Genomic DNA, 14681 nt, shown 5'->3' on the forward strand with positions numbered 1-14681 from the left:
TCGATGGGGCGAATGGCCTACTTCTGCTCCTACGTCTTATAGTCTTATGGTAAAATGAGTTGGGACGAGCTGGCAGCTATTTCTGATTCCCAAACTTTCAAAAGGCGCTTTATTTATTCTTTTACCATCACAGATACAGTTACTAGGAAGGATATAACTCATGAGACAAAAGATATATCACAGCCTGCAGCAACGAGCGAAATTGACCTAACAGACCCGCTTCAGAAAAATCGGAACTTTATTTGAAGCCGGTCTTTCAGGTCCTAAGCTCCAGCTGCTCAGCGTGGATGAAGAGAACTCTGTTTAAAGCACCAAGCCCGGGCGCTCCAAGCCCCTGGGCCCTGGTGTTTGGAAACGTCTGCACTCCCCTCTCCCAGGCCCTGGTTAGAGGTGCCAGAGCAGTGTTCTGATGTGCCCCAGCACCCTGGTACACACCTGGTCAATTGGCTTGGTAACTGCCAATTTTGGCACCCGCCCATCACTTCCCCCCCAACCCTCGTATTATGGAGATGATCTTGAAGATGGATGGAAAGTTGGTGAGTTGAGCACAGGTCATGTTGTACGTCCCGCCCCCACGTGAAAACATATCCGACAGGGACACGTAAAATGCAGCCTGTTATTTTGGCCAACGTCTACAGTCATATGGCATCATATTCCTTCAGAAGTTAAACATTTAGCAAATATGTAGTGTGCAAACTGACTCCATTGCATTCAGTAGGTTTAAAACTAGAGATTGCTTCACCAGCATCTTAGGTTAATTTGAGCCCTTTTAGCACTGTCCTATTGGCTCAGTGCATAAATTCATCATCTGATACGGTATCATACAAACCATACAGATGAAAGCTGTAGTTAGCCAAACTACAGTTGGCTAGCAATGGAGTTCTATTAGTCTTCCTGGTTTTCATGCACTGGGAGAGGAATAACCAGAGTCATCACTTCTAATTGTTATGAATGAACCTGCTGGAATGCTTCTCAGCATTAAAGAATAATATGAGCAGACTGATTGCGATGCTACAATGAAATGGCCTAGCATCACTTACTATCCAGATCTGCAAATAAAGATAAAAACAAAAAACTGCGGATGCTGGAAATCCAAAACAAAAACAGAATTACCTGGAAAAACTCAGCAGGTCTGGCAGCATCGGCGGAGAAGAAAAGAGTTGATGTTTCGAGTCCTCATGACCCTTCAACAGAACTAGGTGAATCCAAGGAAGGGGTGAAATGTAAGCTGGTTTAAGGTGTGTGTGTGTGTGTGTGTGTGTGTGTGTGTGGGGTGGTTGGGTTGGGTTGGGGGAGAGAAGTGGAGGAGGGTGGTGTGGTTGTAGGGACAAGCAAGCAGTGATAGAAGCAGATCATCAAAAGATGTCACAGACAAAAGAAAAAAAGAACACATAGTTGGTGATATTATCTAAATGAATGTGCTAATTAAGAATGGATGGTAGGGCACTCAAGGTATAGCTCTAGTGGGGGTGGGGGGAGCATATAAGATTTTAAAATGTTTAAAAATAATGGAAATAGGTGGGAAAAGAAAAATCTATATAATTTATTGGAAAAAACAAAAGGAAGGGGGAAGAAACAGAAAGGGGGTAGGGATGGAGGAGGGAGTTCAAGACCTAAAGTTGTTGAATTCAATATTCAGTCCGGAAGGCTGTAAAGTGCCTAGTCGGAAGATGAGGTGCTGTTCCTCCACTTTGCGTTGGGCTTCACTGGAACAATGCAGCAAGCCAAGGACAGACATGTGGGCAAGAGAGCAGGGTGGAGTGTTAAAATAGCAAGCGACAGGGAGGTTTGGCTCATTCTTGCGGAGAGACCGCAGGTGTTCTGCAAAGTGGTCGCCCAGTTTACGTTTGGTCTCTCCAATGTAGAGGAGACCACACTGGGAACAACGAATACAGTAGACTAAGTTGGGGGAAATGCAAGTGAAATGCTGCTTCACTTGAAAGGAGTGTTTGGGCCCTTGGACGGTGAAGAGAGAGGAAGTGAAGGGGCAGGTGTTACATCTTTTGCGTGGGCATGGGGAGGTGCCATAGGTGGGGGTTGAGGAGTAGGGGGTGATGGAGGAGTGGACCAGGGTGTCCCAGAGGGAACGATCCCTATGGAATGCCGACAGGGGGGATGAAGGGAAGATGTGTTTGGTGGTGGCATCATGCTGGAGTTGGCGGAAATGGCGAAGGATGATCCTTTGAATGCGGAGGCTGGTGGGGTGATAAGTGAGGACAAGGGGGACCCTATCATGTTTCTGGGAGGGAGAAGGCGTGAGGGCGGATGCGCGGGAGATGGGCCGGACACGGTTGAGGGCCCTGTCAACGACCGTGGGTGGAAAACCTTGGTTAAGGAAGAAGGAGGACATGTCAGAGGAACTGTTTTTGAAGGTAGCATCATCGGAACAGATGCGACAAAGGCAAAGGAACTGAGACAATGGGATGGAGTCCTTACAGGAAGCGGGGTGTGAGGAGCTGTAGTCGAGGTAGGCTTGTAATGGATATTGCTGGACAGTCTATCACCAGAGATTGAGACAGAGAGGCCAAGGAAGGGAAGGGAAGTGTCAGAGATGGACCATGTGAAAATGATGGAGGGGTGGAGATTGGAAGCAAAATTAATAAATTTTTCCAAGTCCCGATGAGAGCACGAAGCAGCACCGAAGTAATCATCGATGTACCGGAGAAAGAGTCGTGGAAGGGGGCCGGAGTAGGACTGGAACAAGGTATGTTCCACATACCCCATAAAAAGACAGGCATAGCATAGCTGGTAATCTCCCCCATCTGGCTGAACTTGGTCTCACACTGAACAATTTCTCCTTCGACTCCTCTCACTTCCTCCAAATAAAAGGTGTGGCTATGGGTACCCGCATGGGCCCCAGCTATGCCTGTCTCTTTATGGGGTATGTGGAACATTCCTTGCTCCAGTCCTACTCCGGCCCCCTTCCACAACTCTTTCTCCGGTACATCGATGATTACTTCTGTGCTGCTTCATGATCTCATCGGGACTTGGAAAAATTTATTAATTTTGCTTCCAATCTCCACCCCTCCATCATTTTCACGTGGTCCATCTCTGACAATTCCCTTCCCTTCCTTGACCTCTCTGTCTCAATCTCTGGTGATAGACTGTCCATCAATATCCATTACAAGCCTACCGACTCCCACAGCTACCTCGACTACAGCTCCTCACACCCCGCTTCCTGTAAGGACTCCACCCCATTCTCTCAGTTCCTTTGCCTCCGTCGCATCTGTTCTGATGATGCTACCTTCAAAAACAGTTCCTCTGACATGTCCTCCTTCTTCCTTAACCGAGGTTTTCCACCCACGGTCGTTGACAGGGCCCTCAACCGTGTCCAACCCATCTCCCGCGCATCCGCCCTCACCCCTTCTCCTCTCTCCCAGAAACATGATAGGGTACCCCTTGTCCTCACTTATCACCCCACCAGCCTCCGCATTCAAAGGATCATCCTTCGCCATTTCCGCCAACTCTAGCATGATGCCACCACCAAACACATCTTCCCTTCACCCCCCTGTCGGTATTCCATAGGGATCGTTCCCTCCGGGACACCCTAGTCCACCCCTCCATCACCCCCTACTCCTCAACCCCCACCTATGGCACCTCCCCATGCCCACGCAAAAGATGTAACACCTGCCCCTTCACTCCCTCTCTCCTCACCGTCCAAGGGCCCAAACACTCCTTTCAAGTGAAGCAGCATTTCACTTGCATTTCCCCCAACTTAGTTTACTGTATTCGTTGTTCCCAATGTGGTCTCCTCTACATTGGAGAGACCAAACGTAAACTGGGCGACCGCTTTGCAGAACACCTGCGGTCTGTCCGAAGAAATGACCCAAACCTCCCTGTCGCTTGCTATTTTAACACTCCACCCTGCTCTCTTGCCCACATGTCTGTCCTTGGCTTGCTGCATTGTTCCAGTGAAGCCCAATGCAAAGTGGAGGAACAGCACCTCATCTTCCGACTAGGCACTTTACAGCCTTCCGGACTGAATATTGAATTCAACAACTTTAGGTCTTGAACTCCCTCCTCCATCCCTACCCCCTTTCTGTTTCTTCCCCCTTCCTTTTGTTTTTTCCAATAAATTATATAGATTTTTCTTTTCCCACCTATTTCCATTATTTTTAAATATTTTTAAATCTTTTATGCTCCCCCCACCCCCACTAGAGCTATACCTTGGGTGCCCTACCATCCATTCTTAATTAGCACATTCGTTTAGATAATATCACCGACTCCAACACCTATGTGTTCTTTTGTCTGTGACATCTTTTGATGATCTGCTTCTATCACTGCTTGCTTGTCCCTACAACCACATGACCCCCCTCCACTTCTCTCCCCCAACCCAACCCAACCACCCCCCACCCACCCCCACACACACCTTAAACCAGCTTATATTTCACCCCTTCCTTGGATTCACCTAGTTCTGTTGAAGGGTCATGAGGACTCGAAACGTCAACTCTTTTCTTCTCCGCCGATGCTGCCAGACCAGCTGAGTTTTTCCAGGTAATTCTGTGTAATAATGAGCTGTAGGACACATAAAATCCAAGCATGCTCGCTGGTCTGATGCCAAATTAGGATGGTAGAACTCTCACAATTTCCCTGAGTGTCCAGGGAATAAAGATATGGAACTCGGCTTCTTAGTATTACCAGTGCACCTAGATGAAAAAATTCACTTTTCCAGGTGCCAGCCGACATCAGGGTCAGACTGACCTGAAAGTTCTATATAATAGAATGTCTGCCGAGTTCATTGTGTGAAGAAAGATCACACAGATAAGGCACAGGAGGATGGGTGATGCTTGTGGAACTGTTTTGTTCCCAGCCACAAAGACAGCATGAGATGTTGAGTTAACATAATTACCAACTTGCACACCTTTTTATTATATAATGGAGAAGCAGCAGTACAAAAAAAGAGGAAAGGAGATTGAAGCTGTATTCAAGAAGTATGGATTCCACAAGGTATCTGCCCTCCCTTCCCAGGAGTTTTACCGACCATGCAGATGCTAGAGATCGCGATGCGGAACACTGCACAAGAAGAATATGCTTCGCAAAACATGCCTCCTTTTAAATGAAGGCTGGCAGCCACAATCAACTCACGAGGCAAAGGGTATATCACAGGCTGCAGCAGTGAGCAAAACTGACCTGACAGACCCGCTTCAGAAAAATCGGAACTCTCTGGTTTATTTGAAGCCAGTCTTTCAGGTCCTAAGCTCCAGCTGCTCAGCATGGATGAAGAGAACTCCATTTAAAGCACCAAGTCTGGGCCCCCCAAGCCCATGGGCCCTGGTGTTTGGAAATGTCTGCACTCCCCTCTCCCGGGCCCTGATTAGAGGTGCCAGGGCAACGTTCCTGTGCCTTTTAAATGAAGGCTGGCAGCCACGATCAACTGCCACTGCTGAGTGCCCGCCCAACCTGTCCTCCCCTCCTGCCTGGCATCTCCAGCTGCACTTGATGCCATAACTTCAGTGTTCACAATGCAGAAGATACGTTCTTCCCTGGCAGCTTTCAAGAAGTTGCCTGTGCCGTTTTTAAACTGGCCGCCGGGTCACCATTGGACACATTGACCAACAGGGCCCCGCCCCGGCCCACCCACCCATTTCGGACCATTGGGAGGATGCTGGGTGGGCCTTAATTGGCCAGCCAGAATGACATTGTGGTCGGGTACTGATCCTGGGCTGCACCCTGATTCCTGAGTGGTCATGAGCCCGCCGATCACGCCTGCCTGTCAAGGATAAAATTCAGACCATGGGGTCATGATGCCTATGTACAATTAGTCAGGGTGCTATAGAGACATGCATTCATCTAAGTAATGATGCCTATTTTAAAGAGAGTTGAAGAATTAATTTAATTTGGCATGACAACAAAGTGGCAGTTTTGTGGAGCCATACAATTTTATCATTGTGCTAGTAGGAGGTCTTGTGTTGCAGTGGTAGTGTCTCCTATCTCTGGGCCAGAAGCTGTGCTGTGGGTTCAAGTCTCACGGCAGAACTTGTTTGTCATGGATGGAGTTTTCCTGATGCTGGCTTTTCCAGAATATACAAAGGAACATCAAGTTTGCTCAACGCAATTGAGTTGAGTAGGTAAACCCTCTGAGCTTTCTGAATTCTGAACAGGCCCACTCACTGAGCATTCAGAATGTGTAACCAGTGAGAAAAAAATTCTCCACATGAATGTCAAATTTGCTGGACATGCTTACAATGCTTTTGTCCTCAGGAATTTCAGCTTCTCCAATTTGTTCAAATGAAGTGAGTATTGGCTTTCATTTGTGGGTGACAAGCAATATCCCCTCTAATTATTTTTTGTTTTGCACAAGATCTTTGCAATATTTTGCATAGCTGCACATGCTTCGTAATTTAAAGGTGCAGACTCGATGGGCTGAAGGGACTCTTCTGCACTGTGTGATTCTGTGATTCTATAGTTAAAATAGCAAAGTGAATAACCACTGGGCACCCTGGATTAATGAAAAACTATGATAAAAGACATGAACAGAGGAAATAAGTGATATTTATTCAAACGGTCCATTTTCAGATATGTGTGAGAACTTTGCACAGCTTAGAGGGAACACTGATGATAAAGCATTCTTCTTCTTCCACGGATAATTATATTACTGAGAGTTACAAAAAGAGAAGCTGAGGAGTAAAACAACAAGGCACATATTTTTACTAGACTTGTCAATTGAGTGAAATCTTGAAGGAGGTGAGCTGTCATTGTCTGGATTAATCAGGAAGGGCTCTGTTGGTTAAACAAAATGGTAGTTGATGTGCCCTGTCTAAGTTTACCATCTAAAGGCCTGGACATGCTGACGCCTGGGGAGCTAGCCCCAATTCTTCAAACACATTCTTAATACAATGACAAATTTGCTATATGTGAAAAAAGAGACATGCTGTCAAAGCTTTTCATCTTGCACTCATCAGGACAGAATCGCAAGAATACCAAATCTCAAAGGGAACGACAATTTATGCTGCATGAGAAGAGGTTGCTGATTGGCTGGCAAATGGATTCTGATTGGTAGAGACATTGTCATGGAGAATGCACCAGGGAATGGCTATTCCCAGCTTTTGTTTAGCTAGAAAGAGTGTAATGGTTGGACATGTTCTTTCTCTTTGCAAAGTAATATAAATTGATTCTTAGCACAATCGAGATTGTTTAGTAAGTGTCCAATTACGGAATTGCACCTAATATTGGACATTATGTTCTGAATTTTGCAAGCATAAGCTGGTTGAGTATGATCAGTACTATGCCTGATGCAATCCACCAGTTATTGGGACTTACAGCCTACACACCTGGCATCATACTCAAATTCATATACCACATTACTCAATTCTGTTGTAGGTAGAATGTCTTTTTGGCTTGATGACAGCATCTGTTAGTGGAGAATATCACTCATGTTGTTACTACATAGTAGCAGCGTGAAACAGCTAGCTTCACCTGTTGCTCAAATTTCTGAAACACTTTACCCTTCTTGGGTAATCTTGAGGTAGACTAGGTACTTTTCAGGACTGAAAATGGCGGCCTTAGGCTCATTCATGAGTTTTCATGAGACACAGCAAGCAATGATCTGATCAGGGCAGCCATTATCCCACAGGATAGCTTTGATGTGCCCAATTCCAGCATCAAGCTTTCGTGATTTATGAGGTTGCCAATAAGGCCAATTTTAGCACATTGAGGAAAGGGAGCTCACCTGACTGTTCCATTTCAAAGGTGAATTTGAGCACAGCATGGAACCCATTAAGGTGTTTAAGGAAATTCTTACATGCAACTGCAGATTTAAATGTAGCAAATGTATCATCTACGTATTGGAAATATGCGAGCAGCAGGAGGTTAGGGGTCACTCCATCAAAGATGCATTTCTTGTGGAAACGCACAAAGATGTTAGCAAGAGCTGGGCCTAGAGGGGATCCCATGGCAACATCATCTACCTGGGCATACATGGTGTTGTTAAAACTGAACTCAACCGTGCAAGTTGCTCAGTTCATAAATTCAATGAATAGGTTCAGACAATGGCAGCGCACCAACATCGCTATGACATAGTGACGCAGTGCAAATGTCTATGCCCTCCTTGAACTGTATATTAATGAATAGGCTAGCAATTTCAAATGAGCACATGGACATACCATTGCTACCGATATGCAAGTCCTGTATGGTCTTCACAAAGGTGAAAGAATCCTTCACGGTGTATGCAGAAAACTTGCTCAGAACTGGTCAGAACTGCTTGTCATAACTTGCTCAGCCATTTAGCCAATTCATTTTGTGCTGAACCAATCATAGATAAGATAGGGCATAAAACTCAGAACACAGTGTCCAATATCATATGTGATTCTGTTTTAAACAATTCGGATTGTGCTCAGAATTATACTAATAACCAATTGAAGATTATCAGATAGGCTCAGAGTGTGGCCCACTTATGCTAGAACTTGCTAGAATCTACATATATTCACACACAGGGCCGTGCCCTTTGCAAACAAAAACAACATGTCCATACATTGCACCCTTTTCAACTAAAAAAAAGCTTGGGGGCAGCCATTCCCTGGTTCATTCCCCATGGAAATGCCTTGACCAGAGTTGGCTTGCCTGATTTGAACTTAAACAAAAGCTTAGCAGTTAACAGTTCTCTGGTGCATTCTCCATGGCAACACCTCTACTAATCAGAGTCCGCTTGCCAACCAATCAATATCCTCTTCTCATTGTGAGAATAGATGTTTAAAAAAATATTTTTGGGGAATATTGTGTTATTCTGTGAAGAAGGCTGTGTACGTGTGTGTCTGTGCTTAAATGATTTGATTAAGCTGGAGAAAGTCACTAGAGACAGGTTGTCTGGGAGGTTTAAGACCTGAAAGGATAGAGGCATTAGGTGTGCATTTGTGATGAGATATTATGAATGGGCTTGAGGTACAAGTAAAAAGGTTGGATCTAATATTTGCATTTTTAGATAAGTTGCAAGTTTGTTGAATATCAAAGGGAAGTCAGAGGCAACAAGAAACATTTTTGCATCTTACAGAAGTTCCATGGGTAAACAGAAGAGAATAGATTACATTTTATTGACCCAAAAGCAGAGACAAAATAGAAACATGAAAGATTTTATAACTGGAAGGACTTGAGTTTCAAAGAAATGTAGAACAATGGAACCTGAGATGAAAGAGGGAGAAAGATAGTTTAGAGGTGCTGTGGGCTGCTTGAGGAAGATCTCCTGGAAACAGCTCTATGTTAGGAGAAAGATACGGTTTGAATAGCCATCCAGTCAAGCCAGAAAAGTCTTAACCTGAAAAAAGCAGTCTTGTTCTGAAGTCTTGGGTTTCCACAGCAAAGTGTGGTTGTGTGGTATGCCTTTATTAAAGCTACAGCAGTTTGCCTTGAGCAATAGTACTGGATTTTTATAGTTAAACATCTTTAAGGGAGTGTTGCCTGGAAGGTGTTTACTTGTGGGTCTGACCCAGTCTTTTGGGAGAATGTTTTGAAAGACTAGTTTTAACTTTGTAACTGTAATCTTGTGTGCTTAAGTTTTTTCTTCTTGTTACTAAAACTTTTACTTTTAATTTTTAAAATCCCAGAAGTGTTACTGGGCTTCTTGCTGCTGAGATCAGCACATTCTCTTCTAATTTTCCGGATACAGAAAAAAAAAGGGTATGGCCTGTAAACCAAGTTTCCCTCTGGGATTTGGTTTGCTTAACAATTAACATCTGCTGTGGTCACAAAATCATGCAGCATAAATTGTTGCTCCCTTTGAGATTTGGTATTCTTGCGATTCTGCCCTGATGGTTGCTTTGACAGCATGTCGCTTTTTTCAACAATACTCAAGTTCTATGTGAAAATTTGACATAAATAGTACACAATATCCTTTGCCATTTAATTACACTTCTCACCCTACTCTGGGCAGACATAGCCATCTCACCAGGGTCATTGGTGTCTCAGTGACAGTGGTACCATGCAAGTTCCACTATGTCAGAATACTCAGATCAGAGTTTGAAAAGGAATTGGGACTTACACGATTATGAACATGTCATAGGATTCAAAGAAGCATTGAAAGGTTACAGCACAGAAGGAGGTCAATCAGCACATTGTTTCCGTGCTAGCTCTCTGCAGGAGCAACTCAGCTAGTCCCACCCATTTCCACATGGGCGTGCAATTTTTTTTAACCTCCAGGTGCTTATCCAATTTCCTTTTGAAAGCCCCAATTGTATCTGCCTCCATAGGCCTCTCCGAATATACGCTCTGACATATAGCAGTTAACTTAAATCATGTGTTACTAAGTTGTTACATGACCTAGTGGGTCAAAAGTTGTGAGCATTTTATGCTTAACATCTCTGCTTTACTATAAACATTTGCACCACTTGGGCATATCAATCTTCAAGCCATCCATTCTATTTATGCCGAGACCCATCTCACCTTGGAGCTCCATACTTCCGCAAAATTAAATTCATCACTTTCTTGCCAATGGTTGCTGTCAAGATCCTGAAACAAACACACAAATATTTATTGTAGATTTTATGTTCACAAAATTCAATACAAGCTATTGCATCTTACATAGCATTGGTCACAGGTATTGCTTGCTCATCCAAATGCAGCTGAAACTCCGCTGCTGTAGGCTACTGTCAGTTCTGCATTAAACTGTTAGTTTAAGGAATAGGACACAACTAAAATATGGGCAGCCCTATACATTAGGTTTTTTTAGGGTTCCTTTTATGTTTTTTAATGTATCTACTGTCATATGAAATGTTACATAGGAGCTTTCAGTTTGAATGCAACATGGTCACACAAACTGACTTTCATAGAGTATTAATTGTTTGGTACATGATAGCTGGGTCCTACTTTCTGACCAGCAGTAATAACAATCAGATATTTGACAACTGAACAGATCCTGGTCATTTAAGTCATGAAAATGCAATTCAAAGAGAGACATTCCTATTTAAGATGAGATCCATGCACTTTGCAAGATTTATAATTAATAAGGTCTTTAAAGTCTCTCATGCTGTTGTTTATGGTAAGTCAGAGGATGTGATTTTCCACTAGGAGAGGGCATTATGCAATGAAATTTCTTCACCCAGAGAGTGGTGAGCCTGTGGAATTCGCTACCACAGAAAGTAGTTGAGGCCAAAACATTGTATGTTTTCAAGGAGTTAGATATAGCTCTCGGGGCGAAAGGGATCAAAGGATATGGGGAGAAAGCGGGAGCAGGCTGTTGAGTTGGATGATCAGCCAGGTTCAAAGGGCTGAATGCCATACTCCTGCTATGATTTTCTATGTTTCTACGTAACATTCATTTAATGACATCCAGATAGAGAAGAGCATTAAAAGCCGAGCTGGATTTTCCTTTGGACAATGACCCATATTTTGGCAGGTCTGAGGTAGAAAAATGAGTAATGTGTAATATCATAGTTTGCTACTACAAACCTACTGCAAGAAATGGCCATCAAAAATTTTAACTCCTAAAGGCTACCAGGCTTGACTGCACATCTGTCACATATAAATGGAGGCAGATGGAGATAGCCAAACAATCCTGCATTTTCTCCAATAGAGTCCACTAACCAAATGTTAGGAAACACTGCACCATATGAGCTGCAGTGGTTCAAGAAGACCGCTCATTACCACCTTCTCAAGGACAATTAGGGATGGGCAATAAATATCTGGCCTGGCCAGCGATGCTCACATCCTGTGAAAGAATTAAAAAAAACAAGTGATGTGCAGCATAGTAGTATTCCTGAGATAGATATCACAAGGAGAAGGTCACTGTTGCTGAAGCTTTTGCACACCTGTAGAACTTCACTGGGGCATCAACTTTGTTGCTAAGCATTCTTGTTTTACACTTAAAAATGCTTGATGTTTAAAATGAGTATTGGACTAATTTATATCTTGGATTGGAGAAATAAAATTCCTTCCCTCCTGTGTTATAAGGAGATTGCATTAGAAGAATTTAAAGTGAAGCACCACAGAAGATATTTGCTTCCCCATGTCTCGGTTTACATGCCTAGGTGGTTTTAACAAGTTTTTCCTGCTGTTCAGTTTATCAGAAGATTGCTCTTCCCTAGAAACTATTGGGGGTGGGGTGGGGTAGGATGCGTGGAGGTTAGGTCAGTTGCTAGCTGAAAACTGCAATACACTTTGATGTAGAGCACTACATTATCTGCAGCAGTGAGAATGACCACTGGATCTTTCTAGAATGCAGATTATCACTGCATGAAGATGATCACTGATGTGTCCTGGTGAGCCTCATAGTTCATTACCTTCTCAACCAAACTTGAAAAACAAAGGGAGAAATCAAATCCAAAGCAGACTGGCAGCATTCCCAGAAGAGCTGGCAGAAACACTGCACCTTCAAAGCATGATACAACAATTCCATCAATTACATGAATAGAAAAGGCTTTCATTCTACCAATATTAAGTTAGTTTGTCACGCAAATTTTGTTCTCTTGCATGTTAATGCCCATTACCCAAGAAGTTATCATGAGGCTTTTATCATACAATGATCCACCATAAAAAAAACTTGATTACTCAAAATCATGCATCAGCGTGGTTAACTGGCTATCAAGGGTATCCTCAGCAGTCATGACTAACCCCTGGAAAAACTCAGCAGGTCTGACAGCATCCGTGGAGAGGAAGACAGAGTTAACGCTTCGAGTCCGTATGATGGAGGAGACTTCACGATTTGAAGTTGTTTAACTCAATGTTAAGTCCAGTAGGCTATAAAGTGCCTAGTCGGAAGATGAGGTGCTGTTCCTCCAGTTTGCGTTGAGCTTCACTGGAACATTGCAGCAGGCCAAGGATGGACATGTGGGCATGAGAGCAGGGTGGTGTGTTGAAATGCAAGTGACAGGGAGGTCTGGATCATTCTTGTGGACAGACCGAAGGTGTTCCGCAAAGCGGTCACCCAGTCTGCGTTTTGTCTCTCCAATGTAGAGGAGACCGCGTTGGGAGCAGCAAATGCAGTAGACCAAATTGAGGGAAGTGCAAGTAAAGCACTGCTTCACTTGAAAGGAACGTTTGGGCCCTTGGACAGTGAGGTGGAGAGAAATAAAGGAGCAGGCATTGCACCATCTGCGGTTGCATAGGAAGGTGCCGTGGGAAGGGGTTGAGGTGTAGGGGGTGATGGAGGGTGTCCAGGAGGGAACGGTCCCTACGGAATGCCAACAGGGGGGTGAAGGGAAGGAAAAAAACAAAAAAACTGCGGATGCTGGAAATCCAAAACAAAAACAGAATTACCTGGAAAAACTCAGCAGGTCTGGCAGCATCGGCGGAGAAGAAAAGAGTTGACGTTTCGAGTCCTCATGACCCTTCGACAGAACTTGAGTTCGAGTTCTGTCGAAGGGTCATGAGGACTCGAAACGTCAACTCTTTTCTTCTCCGCCGATGCTGCCAGACCTGCTGAGTTTTTCCAGGTAATTCTGTTTTGGGTGAAGGGAAGGTATGTTTGGTGGTGGCATCATTCTGGAGTTGGCGGAAATGGTGGAGGATGAACCTTTGAATGCAGAGGCTGGTGGGGCCTGAGTAGGACTGGAACAAGGGTACCTGCATGGGCCCCAGTTCTGCCTGTCTCTTTATGGGGTATGTGGAACATTCTTTGTTCCAGTCCTACTCATTTTCATTTACACATAGTCCATCACTGACACTTCTCTTCCCTTCCTTGACACCTCTGTCTCAATTTCGGGTGATAGACAATCCAAAAATACTCATGACAAGCCTACCGACTCCCACAGCTACCTCAACTACAGCTCCTCACAGCCCGCTTCCTGTAAGGACTCCATCCCACTCTCTCAGTTCCTTCGCCTCTGTCACATCTGTTCCAATGATGCCACTTTCCAAAGCAGTTCTTCTGACATGTCTTCCTTCTTCCTTAACCGAGGTTTTCCACCCATGGTGGTTGACAGGGCCCTCAACTGTGTCTGGCCCATCTCCTGCGCATCTGCCCTCACACCTTCCTCTCCCTCCCAGAACCATGATAGGGTCCCCCTCGTCCACAATTATCACCCCACCAGCCTCCGCATTCAAAGGATCATCCCCCACCATTTCCGCCAATTCCAGCATGATGCCATCACCAAACACATCTTCCCTTCCCCCACCCCCCCAGCATTCTGTAGGGACCGTTCCGTCTGGGACACCCAGGTCCATTCCTCCATCACCCCTTCACCTCAAACCCATTCCTAGGCATCTTCCCATGCAACCACAGAAGGTCCAACATTTGCCCCTTTACTTCTCCATTCCTCACTGTCCAAGGGCCCAAACACTCCTAAGTGAAGCACTTCCCTCAATTTAGTCTACTGCGTTCGCTGCTCCCAATGCGGTCTGCTCTACATTAGAGAGCCCAAACGCAGACTGGGTGACAGCTTTGCAGAACACCTTCCGTTTGTCCACAAGCATGACCCAGACCTCCCTGTCGCTTGCCATTTCAACACACCACACTGCTCTCATGCCCACATATCTGTCCTTGGCCTGCTGCAATGTTCCAGTGAAGCTCAACGCAAACTGGAGGACAGCACCTTATCTCCCAATTAGGCACTTTATAGCCTTCTGACTTAACTTTGAGTTAAACAACTTCAAATCATGAACTCTCTCCTCTTTCCTCACGCCCTTTTTGATCCCCTTTTTTCTAATAATTATTATATATTTTTCTTTTCCCACCTATTTCTATTATTATTTTAAAAATTTATTCCCATCCATTGTTTTATCTCCACCTTCTAGCCTACTTCGATCCCTTCCCCCTA

General features: G+C 44.5%; 1 protein-coding gene across 4 annotated transcripts in view; it reads right to left on the minus strand.

Moving 5' to 3' along the window:
- LOC121293305 (beta-1,4-N-acetylgalactosaminyltransferase 3-like) overlaps positions 1–14681 on the minus strand; it is a 184751-nt gene that overhangs the window by 74014 nt on the left and 96056 nt on the right. For 3 of the 4 annotated variants that reach the window (XM_041216214.1, XM_041216215.1, XM_041216218.1), the window contains one exon: positions 10372–10437. The exons of the other annotated variant lie outside the window; for it this stretch is intronic. In XM_041216214.1, coding sequence (XP_041072148.1) covers positions 10372–10437 — 66 coding nt within the window. The remainder of the gene's footprint in view (positions 1–10371; positions 10438–14681) is intronic. 4 annotated transcript variants of the gene reach the window in all.

The sequence above is a fragment of the Carcharodon carcharias genome, chromosome 21, assembly GCF_017639515.1.
Source record: "Carcharodon carcharias isolate sCarCar2 chromosome 21, sCarCar2.pri, whole genome shotgun sequence".
Taxonomy (NCBI): Eukaryota; Metazoa; Chordata; class Chondrichthyes; order Lamniformes; family Lamnidae; genus Carcharodon; species Carcharodon carcharias.